The sequence below is a fragment of the Coturnix japonica genome, chromosome 13 (genome assembly GCF_054131305.1).
Source record: "Coturnix japonica strain WE chromosome 13, WE-NBRP24, whole genome shotgun sequence".
Taxonomy (NCBI): domain Eukaryota; kingdom Metazoa; phylum Chordata; class Aves; order Galliformes; family Phasianidae; genus Coturnix; species Coturnix japonica.
In genome coordinates this window covers 19,336,879-19,357,667 of record NC_140675.1, presented here as the reverse complement: position 1 = coordinate 19,357,667, position 20,789 = coordinate 19,336,879, and the positions used below count along the sequence as shown (strand labels likewise).

General features: G+C 44.4%; 1 protein-coding gene across 17 annotated transcripts in view; it reads right to left on the bottom strand.

The window, feature by feature from the left end:
* Positions 1-20,789, bottom strand: part of DNAAF8 (dynein axonemal assembly factor 8) — a 58,011-nt gene that overhangs the window by 9,933 nt on the left and 27,289 nt on the right. For 10 of the 17 annotated variants that reach the window (XM_015877415.3, XM_015877416.3, XM_085514319.1 and 7 more), the window contains 14 exons: positions 19,797-19,934; positions 19,323-19,439; positions 17,245-17,389; positions 15,717-16,020; positions 13,678-13,784; positions 11,637-11,791; positions 10,151-10,298; positions 8,782-8,913; positions 8,389-8,580; positions 7,068-7,394; positions 5,429-5,491; positions 4,896-4,949; positions 3,095-3,264; positions 345-540 (listed from right to left, as the gene is read on the bottom strand). In XM_015877415.3, the coding sequence (XP_015732901.2) occupies positions 345-540; positions 3,095-3,264; positions 4,896-4,949; positions 5,429-5,491; positions 7,068-7,394; positions 8,389-8,580; positions 8,782-8,913; positions 10,151-10,298; positions 11,637-11,791; positions 13,678-13,784; positions 15,717-16,020; positions 17,245-17,389; positions 19,323-19,439; positions 19,797-19,934 (2,248 nt within the window). Of the gene's footprint in view, positions 1-344; positions 541-3,094; positions 3,265-4,895; positions 4,950-5,428; positions 5,492-7,067; positions 7,395-8,388; positions 8,581-8,781; positions 8,914-10,150; positions 10,299-11,636; positions 11,792-13,677; positions 13,785-15,716; positions 16,021-17,244; positions 17,390-19,322; positions 19,440-19,466; positions 19,573-19,796; positions 19,935-20,789 lie in introns of those variants that run through there. The other 7 variants (XM_015877419.3, XM_085514318.1, XM_015877421.3 and 4 more) reach the window with 5 other exon arrangements.

Here is a 20,789-nt window from a genome sequence, read left to right as displayed (position 1 = left end):
GTGGGTTATATAGTTATCAGGAAGAGAGACAGATGGGTTATTGGGGCTAAGTACAAAATAACAAAGCTAAAATCACAAAATGACCAAGCAGGGAAGAGATTAAAAGAAATCTGTTCTGATGGAAGACAGATTTGGGGCTGTTCTGAGCAGACGACTTGGAGAATATTTCATAGTATGAGATGTCAGGTCAGCCACCAAAACAACAATCAAAATGTTCTAGGGAAGAATGGTCACTACTGGCTGTAAGGCTGGATCTGTGCTGACAGTGCATGAGGGTACCAGCACATCACGTTGTTACCATTAGTATATCTGAGCCTTCAGAGTTTTCTTTTACAAAAACCTACCATAAAATCCATTTTGGACAGTGCTGATGCCATACTGAGCCCTCCAGAGGCATGGATTCAATGCTTGGGCTACTTTAGGGTCCTCCGGCCCCAGCATGTCTAACAACTTCTTCACAGCATTTGGTCTCTGAAGACACAGCACGAGAGAAGTGCCTGAGGTAAGGTAGGTACAGTGAGCTTCCAGAACAGCAGGATCCTGAGAAGAAATAGCAGAGAGGGAACAGATTACAATAAATGCTGTAGATGAGTCCTGGATCCCAACCCTCCTTTGGCTCCAAACACCTCTGAAGCGAACAGATCTGACATCATTCCTTGCTTTCTCTTCCCATTTGTGCTAGTGACAAGAGAGGGATTTGTTGGGCAGGGATGGATGTAATGAGTGAGAAGTCTTGAGAAAAAACAGCATGAGCCCAGGGCAGAAGGTGGCAAAGGAGCAAAGCAGTCCAAGGCCCTGCTGTTCTCATTAAGTAAAGCCTGGTTCTTTGCAGATGTTTCCATTGACTGTGAGGTCCACAGCAGCTGCAGGCTCTTTCTGAGCCCTTCATCCTAAAGAAGTGGCAGGAGCACCCAGCTCTGCCTTCCTGCCCTCCAAGCGACCAAGTGCAGCAATGCCAGCATACAGAGCAGCTCCATGCCAACACCTGCAGCTTGTTGGCTAAGCCAAGCTGTGGTTATTTACTTTTATATCCAATTTTTTTCTGGAAGAAATTAAAAGCTGGAGGAAAAACTCTTGCTTGATTCAGCTGAATCCCATCATTCAGTCCCAAAAAGGTTTTCATCCCTCTCTTTTCTAATCTTTTCAAAGCTCCAGAGAACAGCAATTCTCGAGATAAAACATTTCCAAAAGAAAATCCCATCCTTTCATTCAAGAATATGAAAATAAAACACTTAGAGGCATCTTTTGTTTTTCTATCCCATGAAGCCATTCACTGACTTTGACCCAAATCTTCCCTTGCTCGCAATTCCCCTTAAACTGCCTTTTTATAAATAGGCTATAAAAGAAAAATGGTTGGCTTGATCCCAATCTTCTCCTCTGTATTTGGAAGTGCAGAACAATCTGAGGTGCCCCGTGCTTAAGCTGGTTGCTGAGATAAGGGGTCTGATATAATCTGTGATATCTATGAGTGCTCCCAGCCCGTGGGAACACAAGGCAAAGGCCAACAGGGATGGATGCACTGCAGGAACACAGAGGGAAGTATCAGAGCTGTGCTGTGATTCGAGCTCAGACAGCAACATGTCACAGCACACTGCAAGTCCACGCCATTCATTCAGTCCCATATAACACCAAGTAAGCCCTTCAGGCTTGGAAATATTTGATAGTTTCAAATATATGCGCATAATCCACTTTTCTGAGACGTCATCAGGACTTCTCAATGGGAGATGCAGAACACTGGTGACATCTCCATCTATATAAGCTTCCCAAAGCTCTAGATGCAACATTTCAACATCCATCCATCTCATCACGCACCTGCAAAGGAAAACGTTGAGAGGTGGTTCCTATTGAACAGAACACAACCAATGCAATTGCTTTGTTACAGACCCTCCATAAAGCACTTTATGTAACAAACTCTGTTGCCTCTAGATCCCATCTTTCAGCTTTTCCCTGGTAAACGAGCAGGCTTTGGGTTAACGATGGTGTTGTTTCTGGTGGCTAGAATGGGGTGAGTGAGTCAAGGTGACTTCTCTCCCTGTGTTACACCACCAGGTCTGGGCAGGGCTCTGCCTCTGCTTCCATCCTGCCTCTGCACCGGCCTCAAGCCGTGTCCTTGCCAGCACCCGAGCAGCTGCAGTGAGATGGTACATGTGCAGCTGCCTGGAAATCAGTGAGCAATTTTGTTGATGCGTACGGAGAGGAAGTTCCAGCTGAGCGCTGGCTCCGGAGGAATAACAGGATTAAAGAGCTGCAGAACTGTTCTCCTGCCTCCAGTGTCGGACTTGCAAGGCAGGACTAGAGGGAATCCATCACGTTACTGAGGCTGGGGACTTGCTATGGGCAATCACAGCAGGTAATGCAAGGGCAGCAGATCAGTCCTGCTGTAGAGTCAGACTTTCTAGCTGGCAGCCACAGCTGTGAGTCTCTGCAGTTTGGGATCTGCTGAATAAGTGCAGAAAGGAAAACCTCCATAGGCAGAACTGCCTCTGGAGCAGCTGCTTCTCACAGTCTTAACACTATTGGGCCACAGTAAAAGCTGAGAAGGCAATGTCTGCTCTATTTAGCTGACCTTTGTTGTTTATTATTATCATCATTAGCTTTCAGATAAAAAGCATTGCTGAATCTCCTGTGATTGGGTAACCTCAGCAAGCGAAGCACCAGCCCATTATTTATTGTAGGCCAAAGAAGGTTTCCCAGCTCCCACATTTAAACACATGGAAGGAAAATGAGGCTCTCGGGCTGAGCCCAGCACACTGAGCGATGCCCTACCTGCAAGAAACAGGGGACTCCTGTTCTGCACTTAGGAGCAAGCACTATAAATCAGCCGTTTAATGTTCCTGGGAGGTCTGCAGCTCCCAGATCCTCTGAACTTTTGTTTTAGAGAAACCAGGTCTGTTTCTTTATGGCAAACGATAAAAGAAACTGTCAGCGTGTCAGCTCGCTTTGTGCCTGCTATTGTACAGATCTGATTGTTCCGTATAGCTCATATCTAACAACAACCACTAAATCCTGGACGGGAGTTTTTGCTCTTTCAGGAACGGATTATTCCCATTCTAAACCCAACCATAGCCACAGCATGGCCAGGCTCTTAACAAACCTGCTTTGCTTCAGAAGGAAGGAGTCCTAAGGCGATGCCTGGCTCCAGGTGCACGTGTTTCATCCCAACCACTGTGAATTTCTCTAGGTGGAGCTTTTGGAGGATCCTCACAAGATGATGGCTCCAGGCACCAGGTTTGATCAGCAGCACCGTGCAGAGGATCTGGGCTCCTGTAATAAAGCACGAAACCCAAAGCTGCTCTTAAAAACACAGACAAATACACATAGCTCTGAGCACGAGCCAGGACAGGCGCCTATAGAAGAGGGTTGTCTGAAAGCTGGCATGAAGTTCATAGGAAATTGAACCAAACAAGTCTGTAAAAAAGCAGAGCATATAAATATATATATACACACATATACACACATACACACATAGAAATGATCTACCACAGTCTGGGCTCATAGGTCTTTTTCCAGGAAGCTGCTCTATGAGCCCAAGAGTTTAACCTGGCAGGTCTGCAGCACGAGGCTCCATCCTTTATACTGTATGTGAATGTTTTAAGTAGCATAAAACCTTTTCCACTTGAGAGCCACCACCCCTGGATGTGCTTAAAAACCATTTGGATGTGCTGCTCAGGGCCATGATGTAGCGGAGTGTTGGTAGTTAGGGTAGGATGGCTGGGCTGCAGTTGGACTCTATGACCTCAAAGGTCTTTTCCAACCTGAACGATCCCACAATGCAATCCTTGGGGCAGCTATTTCATTCTTATTCCACGTGGTTTTCTTTCTCAGAGTTCCACACCTCTCCATTAGAGCTGCTTCAGAGAGGCATTAACAAAATGTGGTGCACAAGGATATTTTCAATTAGCAGGAAGCGTGTTGGTGGTTCAATGACAGAGAAATACGGGATCAAAAATAAAAAGCCAGGATGCTGACCCCATTTGGCTTGAGAACTCAACCCTTCTCCTACACAAAGCCACCCCTATTGAAGAACTGATGGTTTTATTTCCATGCATTTCTTGAAGGGAAAGATATAAATGCCATAGCAACAGCCTGCAAGTACAGAAGTGAAGCACTCGGATCCACTCAGCTGCTCTCATACAATATCAACTGCAGGCGCTCACATCAACGTGCATCGCCCTCGTGCTGCTTTCCCCACCATCTGCTGTGTTTCTGGGCAAGCTTCCTCATTCTTGTGGCGTGTGAATCACTGCGTATTGATGTTATTTGAGACACCTCAGGAGGGGAATCTCCTCACCCCCCTTTGCCACCTCGGTCTGCTCAAAGACAAGTGCCCAAACCAAGGTGGGATTCTTTGCTACCCAGAGCTGGTTTTCTCTCCCCATTAAGCACCAGCATTCATCAACACACTGCTACCTACCAAGGAACAGCCCCTGCTCACCATGTGCTACCAGGAAGGTCTGCTTGGCAGCCATCAGACACATCCACCTCCGGTTCTGGCTGTTCTGCAGCCCTCCTGGACTTGCCCCATCTTCCTGCTGTTTGTTACATACACGCAATATTTTTAGCTCCTTTCCTACAGCCAATGACTCCACAGCTCTCCCCGCAGTTATTTACACGAGTTTTGATTTGATGATGTAACTGAGTCACAGCACCGTATTTATTTTATACACTATTTATGTAAAACACTTTATATGTGAGCACGGCTTAAAATAGTGTCAACTGAAGAGAAGCAAATACCAGATCTCCTGTCATGTATAGGAAAGAGAATGCAAATCACTGCCAGCATTCCAGCCCAAGGAAAACATCGGTATAATCCTTCCACTTATTTTTGGCTGGTACATCTACATGACTTTGGTTCACAAAATCCAACCACGTTTCTCAATGTGCTCTTCTCTCACCTGCATGCAAGTAGGCAAAGAGTGATTCTGCGTGGCACCTCTGGGTCTCTTCCACTAAGCAAGAAAAGCAGATAGATGTGGGTAAGTCTACCTGTGTATGTTCTGGAGTCAGGTGTAAGTGAGCCGTAACTAAAGCCCATGTAAAAACGTTCCCTTCAGTCTGATGCTCTCAGTCATTGGGGAAGGAAGACCAACACCTCTCTAAGCTCCCACCACCCTTTCTGTAAAGCAATGAAATGCCTGTTCAGCCTGATAACTGACAAGTGTTACTAAAGAGACCAGATTCATTCTTCTATGTTCCACACCAGCCATAGGTAGGTGGTCGAGGCATGCTATGAACTGCAGAATGAACTGGGGTCATCCAACCTTTACTTCCTAATTGCCCAGGATAACAATGTCTAACCAAAGGTTTACCATTCCATTTTGATGGCTGACAGAGGACACTGACTTACAATGTTTCCTCATCTATTTTAAGAGTACAAAACAGTTCTTTCATTATTCAAGAGGCAACTGGTGCATCCTTCTGACCTTACCTCTGGCTGTGGATCCCTTGCCAGGCGGTGGCAGGTATTTGGCAGCTGGGCGGTGTTCTGGATCTGTAAAAGGAAGGAGTGATTTCATGGATCCACAGATGAATAACCATTACTGTTTGGGAGGTGGGGGTTAAGCAAAGCAGTTTTGTTTAACATGGGAAATGGCAGACCTTTCAGTAGCTACAAAATGCTGAAGAGCTGTTTCCCCAGCACAAAGACCCTTCCATTCCTCCCACAACAACAGAAACAGGAGGAAAAAAAAACCATAGTGACCTCATAGAAGTGACAGCAAAGACTGCCAAAGTCATAATTAGAAGACACGACTGTGCCATGGTGGGAAAGGTGAGATTGTGATTGTTACTGACCCTCAATAAACTCATCTCACAGTTCTGAATCCCTTCCCCTGCCTTCTGGTGTCACGAGAACCTCAGTGAAGGATAAACAATACACACAAGTCTTACATGCAGTAATTTGGGATGTCTGTTACATTCTGTTTTGTTGGCTCCCTCCTCCTGCTCTCCAAACTCACACCAAACACCCACACAGTTCACTGCCAGATCTGACTTCTGTGATACTAGAATAACACCACATTTTCCTCTTTCCATTCAGCAAAGCCAGTTGGTTATTCTGCACTACAAGTTCAGTGTGTTTGACACAAGCATCCAACTTTGTCTTGACAACAAAGGACCTTTCTTCCTTGGAAGAAATATAGGATATATGGAAGAAATATAGGTATAAATTACAAAGCATGAATGCATTTACTGAACTCCACCATTCCTTCCCAGTTGATATGTGGTGTTATTACAATCTTCATTTATTTATGTGTCTGAACAATCAGAAATCATCAGGTTCAGAACTGTTTCTCTTCAGGTGGAAGGAGTGAAGCTTCCCCAAGAGCTCAGGTGACAGTTCAATGTATTCCACATTGGAAGAAAACAGTGGGAGCTCATACCCTGCTGGTCAGAAGTATCCAATATGAATAACATCTCAGTCTGCACAGTGATTTAAAGAGGTGTGGGCTACACGTTTCTTGGTACAGGAGGAAACCAGCAGGTTTTCAGTGCTAAAGATCAATGCTAGCATGTATCATTGAAGTCTGAGAAGTTTTGACAACTGAGGTCTCCATTCCTCATGAACTGTTCACCGTGTTCCAGCATAAAAAGAAATACAAGAAAATCTGCTTTCTTCAGCTCTTGCAGATTGGAAGCACCTTCATCTCCCTGAGCACAGGGCAAGCTCAGGGCATCTAGACTGAAGAAGTCAGCATCACAATGACATGACCACACGTTGGTGTGATAGATCACAGCCTCTGTTTCCCAGATTCTCTCTGATATACAGAGAGAAAGTATACAGAATATTATTTACTGGTCCTGGTAACCGCTGCAATGTCTGTTAAGCATTTGAGGTACCTTGAAATCTTCAGAAAGGGAACCAGGCCACGAGTTATATTAATAGGCCACCCCGCAGATGTCCTCAGCTGGCTCCTGCAGATTTAATATCCCTGATCACATAGCCAAGTGAATGTTATAAACCCAATTATTATGTTTTTCTACACCTTAGAAAAAAATAGGAAAGCGCTCAATAAACTCCCATACACCCTGTATCTAAGAACACTGCAAACAATGATGGCATGGCTTACCAGCTACAAGATCCTTCTCTGTGAAGAAAAGGATGGCTTGTCTGAATGTTACCTCTGGGGTCATGGCCATTACTCTCTGCAGAGCACCATCACTTTTGCTTAGCTCCTCCCTGCACTGTGTTAGCCTCTTTAATGCATCTTCAAGAACTTGGAAGGCATTGATCCGCCGTAAGGCACACACAAGAACTGGATTAGACATCAGTGTATCAAGGCTTCTTTGCCAGGAAGCATCTCCAACCTCAAAAGGGGTTATTTCTTTTGCCTGATGTCGAGTGAGATGGGGCAACCACTTGAGACCCAGCAGCTCAAACCCTGAATCAGGTCCTTCTGCAAGCCAAAGGAAATATTTTTAGTATCAGTTGACAGCAAACGTCTCATAAAAGTCATAGCAATTTTGGAGACAAGTGCTCTACTTTATTAGACTAGAAGTCTCAGAGTTGCTTTGACTTCACTCCCTGTTGGACCCCAAATAGATGCAGATGTAATGCAGATACAGAAATAAACTGGAAAAATAAGAATAAACCACAGTTTAGTGTTGATTTGTCTCTAGAGCAACTTAACGTTAGTAAAGTGGTCTTATTTCCAATGTAACAAGACATTCAGAACAAGGGAGTTTTAGATTGGATGTAAAAAGACAAGGCTGGAAGTTTCTGTTATCCGGAATCTCCTCTTTGCCTACTGTGATACAGACCTCACTAAACAGTCTCACTTCAAGAGAATAGGACAGAGAATAAGAGAGCAGACAATATGCCAGACTTCCACCCTTTATTAGGGCAGTGACTACATTACTGCACACTAATACAATGCGCATCATGAAATTACATACAATCTTCATCTTGTTAGCACCTGACAGCACTCATCATCTGTAAGCATTTAATGCATGGGACAGCATCATCATTCCTCCCGTGCATGAGGAAATGAAGCATTACGAGGTGTGCTGTCTTGCTTCTGATAACAAAGGATGGCAATGGACCAGGGATAATAGAATTTGTGACTTCTGAATTGCTGTTGCTGTGCCTTCCCTGCACGGCTGCATTATCTCTCACTGCTTAGAAGGCAGGGAAGACATAAAAGGCTTGGCACACATCTGAACTGTTCTGACCCTCTCTGAAGAAAATGTCTGCCCGTGTCAAATGGAAAGTGGCCTTGCCCACCAACGAGCCATGACAAACACTTCAGGCAGGTAAATAAAGAATCATTGGTTCAAGTTCCCATTTATCCCCTTTTTTTCATAGCTTTCTGGCTGTGATAAAAGCAGCCAGATGGGCTCAACTTTCCTGACCAACCCCTACAGCCCTCCCCAAGAGCTGCCTGCAATCACCTGCATTCTGAGCCTGATTAACGCTCCCAGGAAGGATCTGGCCAAGCAGCTCCCCAGCACTGCTGATAGCATCCATCCCAACCAGTGTCAGCAGGACCACTTGCTCCATTTCAGGATCAGAAGCAAATATTCGGTTGCAGAAGAAATCTAGAGGAATGTTACACGGGTCTGGAACTGCACTGAAGTTTCCTCCTGCCCAGAGATACCATCCAAATAAATGTGGTTACTGTCAATAAACAAACATCCACTCTTGATTAGCAAAAGGAACACACCACTTCTCTGCTGGGCAGTGCCTCGCTGTGATGCTGCAGCTCAGCACAACCGGATAAAGAAATACATGCGAGGAGCAGAATCACATCCTCACTAATCTGCATTCCCACAGCCTTTACCTACCCAGCATCTCCTTCAAGTTCTCGGTGTAAGAAGCCACATGGAAGCACACGAAGGGATCCAGCCTGGCTGTGGCAGGCAGGCTGCTCTGTCTGCTACCAAGCAGGCCTTGCTTTGCCAGTTCATTCATCAGTCCTGTGCACAAAACAAGAATGCATGAGGAACACAAAGCTCTGTGATGCAGTCTGACATGAAAACCGCACTTATCAAGTCTTTTCATTCATCTGACCACAGATCCATTACAGAGACATCTATGTGGGGTCACACTGAACTCATCTCATGAAAAGCAACTCTATCATTCCTTCTTCCCCAACCCATATTCACACACAGTCAGGAAATGGGCTGTTGAACACTGAGAGCTGGTCACAGTTTTCTTTGGAGACACCTCTGCCTTCTGACCAGGACTCCACTTGTTTCAGCTACAGACAGTGGACTGAGATATGGAATGCACACAAGATCCTACACAGCTCTGGAATTGTAATAGACGTCCTAAGCAAGTTGTTGCCCACAAGAAAGGATATCTCTAATTTTGAACCCACTGCTTGAGTCCAGATCCTCAGAATCAGTGGCAAGGCCAATTTACTGCATCCTACCAGCTTTAAAATAGAAGAAGGAATACTTAGGTTAGATATTAGGATGAAATTCCTTACCCATAGGGTAGTGAGGCCCTGGCGCTGATTCCCAGAGAGCTGAGGGCGCCCCAAACCGTGAGGTGCCCAAGGCCATAAGCAGCCTGAGCTTGGAGAGGTGTCCCTGCCCATGCAGGGAGTTGAAATTAAATGGTCTTTAAGATCCCTTCCAGCCAAAACCATGCTGTGATCCTGTAACTTGCCATAACTTATCCTGGAGTATTATCTGCTGCCTATTCAAACTTAGCACAGGAAAGCTTGGTCAAAAATTGATGGCGTTGACTCTCAGTACAGAAATGTTTCCTATAGGCACCTGTTTCTCTGCTCCATTTCAAGAATGACTGTTGAATTTTTCTTTGCTTTGAAGATTGAACAGTGGTGAACATCAAAGAAGCAACTGCTTATCAGGGGGTTATTGATTAAAAATACAAAACTGCTTAGTACGGTTTTGACCCTACTCAATTCCTAGGGCTGTTCTACACTTCCCAGAAGCTAAACCAAAGCTTATGTGGTAACAACAACTTTCCTCTTCAAGGCTCTTGAATATGGAATAAGCTCGTTCTCTGGGTCACTTCTGAAGCAAGCAAAGAGGACACAAAAAAAGCATTTGCAAAATCTCTCTACAAAGGAAAAGAAATGAGAGCAAACATCCTGACTGTTCATTGTCCACACAGATATTTCAGTTCAAACGCTCTGAAACACAAACCTTCTTTGCTGAGGTTTTTGAGAAGTGAAAGCTTTACCTTTCAGCAACGTGAGAACATGACGACCAGCATCCTCCTTTCTCAGCAACAGGACAAGGGAGTGCATGCGTGGTGCAGCAGAAAGCTCTCCTCCTGCAGAGCTGTTCTCAGGTAAACCAGAAATCTTGCCAGGGCAAAATACAGCAATCTGAAATAACAAGGACCAGATTAGACTACTAAACCCAGATTTAATCACTACAGGGCTCAAGCAAACAGTTATGATGACACATGAAGATAGAGCACGCCAGTCGAACCATGTTAACTCCCATTAACCAGGTGTTCATTTGTCATCTCTTCATGAGGCAGGGGAATTTAGTTTAAATCTCATGAAAAGATTTGACATAAAATGTTTTGCTCTACAACCAGGCTGGACAAAAACCACAATAGTTACAACCACAGAATATGGGGTAATATCATAAAATACTCATTCTAAAACAACCTTGAGCCCCAAGTCCTGAAACACTTCGTACCAGAGAACACATGAAAGCAATTCCTGCTCCTATCTTCTGAAATGGCCATTTAGGATCACACCCCAGATATCTGCCCATTTTTGCTGCTGTATTCCATAAAGAGGCACTGCTTTTATTCTACAAGACATTATGGGCAGAGAAAGTGTTTTTCCTCATGCTTGATTAGAGAACAAGCAGAAAAGAAGGGCTTTGTGCACAGCTTAGTTTGCAGGATGACAGATTTCCTTATTAACATAGGAAACAACTCCAAGCATGAACATTTGAAGTAAAGGAATGCAGCCCTTTGTAAGACAAAGCATCACAGGATTCCTGAGCGATTTACTGTAAGAAGTGCCGAACTGGACCTCTTGTGCATGCAAGTTCAACTGTATTTTTGCATTTATGATCATTCATTTCCTTAGGTTGACATGTCAAAACGCCAACTTCACTCTAACTCAAGTAAATCTATTGTGTTACGCAGAGCTTGAGAGAAAGAAAAAGGTTATTTTCAACAACAGGAAAGCTCTTCTTGCAAGCCATTTGAATGCATTAAATTAAGGGACTACTTCATGCTGAAAGGCCATAAGCAGACCCAGAGGGACTTCGAAGCACATAATCATACATCAGTCTGTTAGACAAAGACTGCTCTCCCTGAATGCAGGTTTGTAGATCAGAAATTGTTATTTTCATTTATGAGGTTACTGTCTGCTCTTTCTTATTTTGAGAGCAATGGTAAAATTAGAGTTTGCTTTAGTAGAATCAAGCTTGTTTATGCTTAGGTCCAATGAGAGGCTTAGGCCTAGCAAGATTTTCTTACTAATGAAAGAAACCAAACCATCAGCACTGAAAGTAACCAGAATAGCACCCAGAGGAATACAGAGAACAGGAGCACTGGCTGGCTAGGAAAGACATGATGAGTGCCCTTGAGAACACTTGTTAAAGCAGTGTCAGCTCACACATCCATAAACTCACAACATAATAAGTTACAGAAACATGGACCCAACTCATACAACCAGGTGGTGCATCGTGTCCAGTACCTGACTTGCTGTCATGCTCAACGCAATGGCTTCCTTGTGTGAAAGCTGCAGTTGCCTGATTCCTTGCAGAGCAAACCCACGATGAGTACAGATCGAAATCACGTTACCATACACATGAGGAGATACCAGAGGTGACACTGTCAAAATGATGTTCTCTAGATCAAAGAGAAGGTAAGAAAAGCGGCGTATTATTGCCATAGAAGCTGTGGTGTTACTGCAAAGAAACTCACAGCAGCGAGATACTACTTGAAGCTTGCCTCCAAATGGAGGCACCGCATTTCATAATTTATTTCTTCTATCCATCTTATAATGGCTGCTATCAGAAGCCAAAAAACAGTAGTAAAGATGATGGCTTTATCAGTAATCTCTTTGTGAATCATCTACTCTAGACATTCTGTCTCATAAAGTCTATCCAGCCATTGACGAGCTACTCATCTATCTTCAAACTATCTGTGCTCTCAGTCCCCACAATGGCTGTGTGTCCACAAAATTCAGGGTTGCTGGTGGTAAGGTTTGGGTTCATCTCTGGTAGGTAACACTTAAAGAAAACACATATTTTTTCACATGCACACATCCCAGACTGATCGGGAAATCTACAAGGGTCAATGGAACTTTTCTTACTGGGATGAAGTGTATAAACCTCGTGGCATATTTGTTCCACATGTTCTGTGTGGGTGTACATTCCCATTTCAAGGAGAAGCTGCTGGAGACCTAATGGAAGGAATAAGTAAATGTTTCCTTCCCTTAACACACCACAGGGTGTCTGCTCCCAGATCAGTTTTTCAGCTTCTCTTTGAGAGTCACAATGGTTATCCAAGGAGAAAAGCCTGAAAGTGATTTCCTGAGCCCAAATACAGATGGAACGTGGTGTAGTATAACTCAGCAGCCCACATCAAATCTGAATCATTAATAGCCATAAAAGGAAGGGAAGGCAGAAAAATGTGAGTCATTCCATCAGCAGCAACCAGCTGCCATCAATACCAATCCCAAATAACATGGAGCCAATGGCTGTATGCCAAGCTACTTGAATTAACATGCCCAGTTAAACAAAAGACTGCATCTCAAAGGTAAGACTTTCTTTCCTTTTCCCATTTTTTTCCCCTGTCACTTTCCCCTCTTTTCCATCTTACGTTTTCATTCCTTTCTCATAAGTTCTTTCCTTTAGCAAGTCAGTTTTCTTTACCTTCTCTAAGTCAATATGATCCCATTTTCCTCCAGTCATCTTTTCCCTGACAGCTGCTGAGTTTGTGCTTTTGGATGTTTTTCCCCCCTCCCCTTTTCTTCCTGTGGAAATCTCTTCAACTGTGGGAGTAGAGACACGGCAGCAATGCTCTGATAGCACAGCCTCAGAATCACCTGCACCTGAGATCTGCTACGTCAGGCCCAACTACAGAGGATTACATTGACCCATCTACAGCAGACACCTCTCAGATCCCTCATGGCCAGTCCTAACACCAAATGCCCTGGCAGGCTCCTTAGAGTTAAGCTGCTGAGATCTAGGTAGGAATTTAGATGCTAGAAGACTCCACCTACAAAGGGAAAAGGGGCACTTGGATGGAGCAGTCAGGTGATAGCTAATGTTAGTCCCATTAAATGCTTTCTTTTCTGATAGTCCTGGCTCAAAGTCTTAACATTTCACATCCTATTACATTCAGCTGCCTGTACTGGTCTTGAGTTGATTTCTGATCAGTTGCTCAAGCAGTTTAAGGACACTGTTAAGTAATCATGATAGTTCCCTGACAAACAGCCCCCTACAAGCACAAATCTGTTGTGGGAGTTTTTGTGTGTGTGTTTTCTAAGTGAAACACAAGCAGCCCACGGGACTGAAGCAGCTGCTCCCATAAGGAGGATGATGTGACAACACTTCTCTGTCACTTCATTTTAGGCACCAGCATTTCACTAGAAATTCACTCCTGGCTCTGGACCTGGACAGGTCACAGCACCGAGTAAGGCAGAATTTCCTGATATGGATGCACTGGAGTGAGGTAACTGTCAGCAGAGCAGAACCATAAAGCTTTAAGAGAAATTCCCTATTACAAACCATTGGTAGGTGAGATGAGCATCGCTGGAGGCAGAGACTGCACCATGCCCAGGAGATGATCCTGCTCTTCATCTTCTTCTGCTCTAGTTGATGAAGGACTCTGAGACCTAAAGAAAAACAGCATATATTAAAAGCTGTCATGCCAGGTTCTAAGTCCAACCCACTTTCTGCAACAGACCCAGGGACAGGAAAGCTGTAATGGAAAAGCCATTTCAACCCCCCATCAATGACATGAACTGCACCTCTCCAATTGACCATCTCTTCTATTATTCCCTCTGAGACTCTCTTTGTTCAATAGAATAACCTAACACAAAGTAGCCAGTTTAGGAATAAAAACAATACGTCAGGCTGCATTACTAGTGTCCTTCCTAACCCACAGATACATCATAGCTGCTATTTACTTTTGGTTCTTTCAGCCAGAACTTAAGTGGCTTTAAATCAATCACAGCACTCCTCTGCTGCTTCGTGCTGGGTAACAAGCACCACTGAGTCTGTCACAGATGCTCATTGTATTCTGATCTCCCAACAGACCAAATTGTCAGCATTAGGAGATGGGTATGTTGCTAGAATGGAGCATCGCTCTGGACCAGCTAAAAGGAGATGTCTAAGGCCTAAAAAACCCAGTGCAGAGGCTGGCACTCCACACCATTATTACACAGACCCATAGAGCAGCCAGGAAAGGATGTCTCTGTTTCATATCACCCCAGCTGTTGGAAATTCCTTGAAGCCCTAAGCCAAATCTTTTGATAAAGCACTGTAGGCCAAATGCTTTGAGGCCCAGATCCACTTATGCCTGGAGGAACCCAAGGGGTGTCTTTCAGAAGCCAAAATAACACATGTGCCTCTTTTTCTTTGACTTGTGCAGGACGACCTACTCTGATGTGTCTTTGCAGCAGTCTGAGGAAAGGGACCTCTGAGCACAGCAAGGCTCTTCATTTAGGAAGAGGATTCATAGGACTGAGTGAGATTCCTGGGTTTTAACTTAGAGGTTCCATCTGGGAAGTCACAAGGTTGTCAGAAATTAAATGATCATTTCACACCATAGGAAGTGCTGGGAAGAAGAACTGCCAGGAGTATCCCCAGGCTATTGATCCAGCTCCCTTCTGCTTTCCTGCAGCTGTGGGCAGTGTACAGGGGCTGCTCAGTGCTGACTTCAGAGCTGAACAGAAGATTTTCTCCTTTCCCCCTATGCATGCACCCCTGCTGTGCTAAGGAAGGCCAAGAGCAGACCTTAAAGCAGACTATCAATGTCACAAACCAAGCAACTTTAAGAATAAAAAGCACTAGAGAAGTTTGGCTATATAGAAAAGAAATGTGAACCTTTGGGAGCTACAGCCTGCCTCCTTGTAGTTATGCACAGTGGAACACATATTGCTGAAGGGTGCATGATGGATTAATAGCTTCTTAATAACTCAGCTCCTTCTGCAGCTACACCCAGCTCCATCCAAGAGCAAGATTCCAGACTCTTGAATCCTTCCAGTTCCTTAAACTTCTTGGCACCCCACTGCTATGCCACCAGTTCCTAAGTTGCTTTTCTTCATACTAATTTGCTTAAGAGTTTATAAACCATCCTTCATTCTCACACACACTTCTGTCATAATCCTCCAAAGAGCCTTTTCCATCTGAAGCTCTTTATCTCCAATCTGTTAATATGAAAGGGACAAAGGGCAAAGCTGCTCCTGGAAAACAGGCTGCTCAGTGGCACGCAACCAGGCGGAGCTGGAAGAGTTTTCAAAGCAGGCTGATCAGCCATTCCTGGCACAGAAGGGATCCAGGTGTTGCACATGTAGGAATTAAAGGTCTTCCAGTGAAGAAATGATGGGAGGGAACTGCAGGAATCCCACACCTGACATATCTATGGGAGACAGCACTGTGAGAGGTGTGCTTTTACAGATTCCATCCTTCACTCTTGTTCTCTGAGACCTTTAGCAGAAGGCCAACAAAGACAAAACAAGCCAACTGTGTGCTTGGCTGTCCTCCACATCGCTTCGCCTGGGAGAACCACCGTCACTCAAAAACATGCAGGCCAGCACCCTCACCTTGTTCTGTTGCATCTGGAAGCTGGATCCAGGATACCACCACGCAGTGCTGCATCAGCAGCCCTCCCTCCAAACCAGAGGCACAGCTCCCTGTGCACATGGCTGTCCTGCTGGGGCAGGTAGACAAGAGGCTCTGCGTGGCTTGTACAGTAGATGGCATTGATGTTACTGCAGTCTGTCGTGCCAACCAGCTGCAGGTCAGTTGGCCCAATGGTATTCTGCAAGGTGTGAATTCCTTTAGGCCCTCTCACACCTGATGCCAGCACCTTGTCACTCTCTGAAGCATAGGAACGAAGCAGTTTTTCTGTGCAAGACAAACACACACAAATAAAACATGGAACAGCCAGAGAATGGAGAAATGGCCTGAAAATACTTTAAATAATCATCTTAAAGATTTCAAGCCAAGAGTAAAAATCCAGTCTTCCAACTCTCAGAGCAGTTCTCAGCTGAAATTAATCGTCCTTCATACAAACTGTTAATAATGGTAAAGGTTGGGAGCACTGAAGCAGATCTGCTGCCTGTCAGCTCTTAATGACTGGTGATTTTATGGTTTTCTTACTCATCTCTGTAGTCCTCCTTCATTTCTCCAGTTACCAGCATGCACAACATCGAGACAACTGCAGTCCCATTTTTAAGGCAGTTTTCAGTTGTAAAAAAGGGTAGGAAGACTGCAGAATTTCTCTCTAATTAAGCAGGTCTGCATTCATCTTCTGTCCAAGCAGAAGGAAGCCTGTTTCTGTCTCAGTCTGCCTAAAACTTTCCCCAGTAGAGACTAGTAGCCTGTATTCACTATGGAGCCATACACAAACCCTTCAGGAGAACTTACTGGCTCAAAAGAAATCACCAGGGACCGTATATCAGAAGCCATCTCTATGTTTTGCTGCTGGTATAATTACTTGTTGTTCTAGGGTTGTATTACATTAGCAACTATATGATATGTATATATGGAGCCCATATAGTTTTTGCTTGCCTCTTCTTTTTGCTGTCACATCTCAGACTGCCTTCTACTGACAAATTGTGACATGCATTGTCTGATAAGCCATCGCTGAAATGTCAGTTATAGGATGGCCAGATCAGCGTTACCTTTGGCACATGCTCCTAAAGAACAAGTTAAAACTGAGGTCCCAGAAGAGATGGGATGGGGGCAATTGAGAAAGAGATGTTGGAGTATCGACAGCTAAAACCTCTAGAAAAACCCATTGAAACTGACTTGCATGAGCTTAAACCTGGAGCTCAGAGCACTGGAATCTGGGAAAGCCTCTGCAGAGGCAAAATGAAAGTGGCTTGAGACACAAAAATGTATTGAGAGCTAAAAATTCAACCGAGGGATATTCAGCACTGGGAACAGATAAGAGACCTCATGCTGTTTCTTTCTATCCTTTCTTTGGGGAAAGATGCAAGCAATGATGTGATGCTCTCAGAAATCTGTTCCCCCCGTTCCCTATGTCTATGGCACCAGGTGATTCTTCACCTTAGTACAGTTACAGATCTTCCCCTCAGCACCATCGGAAGGAAAACTAGACCTCACCTGAGCTAGGGAGCAGCACATCACGTTGAGAGCACAGCAGGTGGAGTCCACGGGTACCCAGCCCAGAGCTGAGCTCCAGCTGCAGCATGTGATGGGCAGCTGGGGATCTTCGGGAGAGGGTTTCAAACAGCAACACCATGGCAACCTGAACAGCAAAGAGCACAGGAGGAACAAGCCAGAATGTTTCCAAGTCCACAATGACCGCACGGCTATATTCCTTCTGCTCACCTTCAATTCCCATGCATTGCCTGTGCTGTCAGAGCTATAAAGAGGCTTTTCTGCTGTGCTTACATGCAGTTCGGCACAGTAGGCTTTTACCTTCAGATTGAATAATAAGTATGATAGCTGTGATTGAACAATGATTATGTATTACTGATACAATCGTGCCTTTTGTCACATAAACCTACTAGTAAAAACCTGCATGTTCTCTGGGGCAGGGAATAAAGAACATCACTCCTACCATTTAGCTTTGCATACTACAGGAAGATGGCTAAATTGCAATAGACCAAAGAGTTATTTCTTTATACCTACAAAAATGCCAAATAAAATAAAATAAAATAAAAATCAACATGAAAAAAGGACTCATAGACAGAAGCTGCCCCATATTTACATTCTGGGCTTCTCTTTGCCAGGTGAATCCAATTCAGCTCATCCTGGCAAACAGAAAGACATACAGTTGTAGGTACTGAATGTCTGTAACCTAGAGGACAACAGCTCTGAGCTCTGGACTTCCCTATTGAAAGAAACATACTGCTTCAAAAAGCACTTGTTTTACACCAGAAAGTTGTGTGGTGCTTCACAGACCGTGGGTAATAACTCTCCTAGGTGCAGATCAGACAAGCATGATTGTATTGGCCTCAGATTCATGCCTGGTTCTCCTGGGTGTGAAGACACACAATGCTATTGCCAGCAGCAAGCTTTATGTCTGCACTGAATGCCAAATGAATTCATCACTCCTGGTCGCTTTAAATAAAGCGCTGCTCCCCCATAAACACATAACAGGGCTTATATCATGATAAATGAAGTTATAAATTTACTTAAATCATAAGAAAGTGGTCCAATTAGGAATGAAAGCTCTTTTTCTTTATGTTCATCTAGCTCAAGCTCTCCTGATACTAACCAAATGCTTGCAGCAGCCAGTAAGGAAGCACGTTTTTGAAGCAGCTCTGATAGTCCCCAGGGTTGAGCTGCCTGGGCTCCAGGCCAGTTTTGATACTGCAGCCAGTATCCAACACTTTTCAGTCCAACACTGAAAAGCCTCAGCAACTGCCTGGTTCCCTAAGCCTGGAAGCCAGGCACTTGGCTCTGGCCTCTGAGCATCGTTGCAGGCATTCTTGTGCCCAGCCTCATACATCACTGATTCTGGCTCTTATCCTAACTTGCTGACTTGACTTTCTGGCTTGGCCTGGTCCCTATGGACTCTTGGCTGACCCCAGTTACTGCTGCTGGACCCGCTCTGCCCTTACTTGGGAAACACCACCAGTCGATCTTGCTGGTTGTCCAGAAAGAGCATAAGATACCTCCATCTCCCTGCATCAATTCTAATCGAAGATAAACTCTGTCAGATTAAACATACCATGTGGTGCTGCATAAGAGCTAAAAAGGATGAGTTAAAGTTATCCATCAGACATGGGTACAAGTCCTGTACATGTTGGTACACATTCCTAAACAGAAGGAAAGATGAGCTAATTCAAGTTCCCTTAACCTTTTCCTCTGGGTTAATGTACACAGATTAATTTCCAACACAGACTGTTACCGTAGCTAAGGAAGACAGTACGTGGAACATCAGTTATGTGAAAGTTGTGTTGCACATTGACTATCAGTCATGTGGCTTTGGTTTATCAGAACTTCTCTCTTGTTCCTTATCTGCACCTTTCTGCAGCAGTTTCTTCAACCTGTATATTTCATAGTTGGATCTTTCACGGCTCAGAGCAACCAGTACAACAATATCAACTACATGAGAGACTCAGCTGATACATTCCAGATTGAGTGAAAAACACTTGGAGTATTTGTACCCAACCTTAAGACTGAAATATTCCAGGTCATTTAAACGTGACCAGCTTATTCATTTCTTTTACCTTGCTGTCAGTGTCTCTGCAGGCCTCGATGTCATTGCCATTAGGGAAGCATTTTACATCAGCTTCAACAGTGTGCCTGTAAAACCTGCTCAGCACTGCAAACACCTCCTCCACTGCCTGAAACACATGGAAGGTAGCTCTTACCTGTCTGCCATTGAGATCCCTCAAATCAAGAGCCAGGAAAAAAAATCAGCATGGCTGGTTTTATGGCTAGAGAATATATGAGATAATACATTAATAGATCAGAGTTATTAGCCATGTTCATGTCAGCACTAGTAGCACATACGTGTAAGTCTTATTGTGTCATTTACTCCTGAATAGACAAAAGGCTCCAGCATTTAGGTCATAGCATTAAGGAAATGTGGCATTTCCCAATCTCAGCACCTTATTTTGTCTCTCATCCATTTTCTGGGCAGCCAAGCAAGGAACCTGCACAAGTGTAAGTTTAAGGATGTTTAAGGATCTGTCACTCACGAGGATTTGCTGTGACTGTAATGCCTCATAAGCAAGGCCAGAGCCCAGAAAGGAGTGCAGCTTCTGGAAGACAAGGTTGTCAAGTTGTGGTTTGTCCTGCAATTCATTGTCTGTCAGCCTTGATCTTACACTTGGTCGCTGTGGAAAATAACAGAGGAAAACCACTGGTTAAAGGAAGTGGAAGATCCTCTCGTGTTCCAATACTTGATGCCAACTCCTGCAGGCAATGCTGGCATTGTGCAGTCAGCACAGAGGCATAGAACAAGCCTTTCAAAACACAAACGTAAGCAAGACTCCAGTCTTTACTTATTTGAGCTGCTCCTTAAGCATGCCTGAAGTCAATAAGCTTCCAAGAGAGAAAAGATAAGGGATAAATGTGGCCAAAGCAACTCCAGCCAATATTTCCATGGAGATATTCATTGTAATCACCCAGACTGAGAGGACACAAGCTGGGAACCCCATAGAAAAGCTGACCTTTAAAGAGTTTCATGGTGCTGCTGAATGACTGGCCTACCCCCATCAGAGCAGGGACGTGGCCACATCTATTAGGGAACCAAACCCACAGGAAACTGTTTCTATGGTCTGTCAGACTGTTTTCTAGCAGCCAACCTGAATGAGATTTCACAAAGCAGCAGAAAATGAAGCTTGAAAAGTCTTAGATCTCCCAGAAAATCCATTTTTTCCCCCACGGGTAAAGAAAATACACACAGGTAACCGCAGTATGACAGCCCATTTTTGTCTAATCTCACCAAAACGTGAGTGGAGGATCATTCCTGAGACCACCCTCCCATGCAAAGCATAGGAAGAAAGCAGCTTTCCCATGCTGTTAGCAGAGAATGGCACTGAGTCTCACAATATTGAGATGAGCCCTACCTGATGCATAACACACAGGTGAACCTCCCCAGGGAGCTGAACGACCCTATTCTTCCCAAAATAACACTGGTGATTTAGACACTATTTAGCTCTAAGCCAGCTTCATCTCAGGTGCTACTT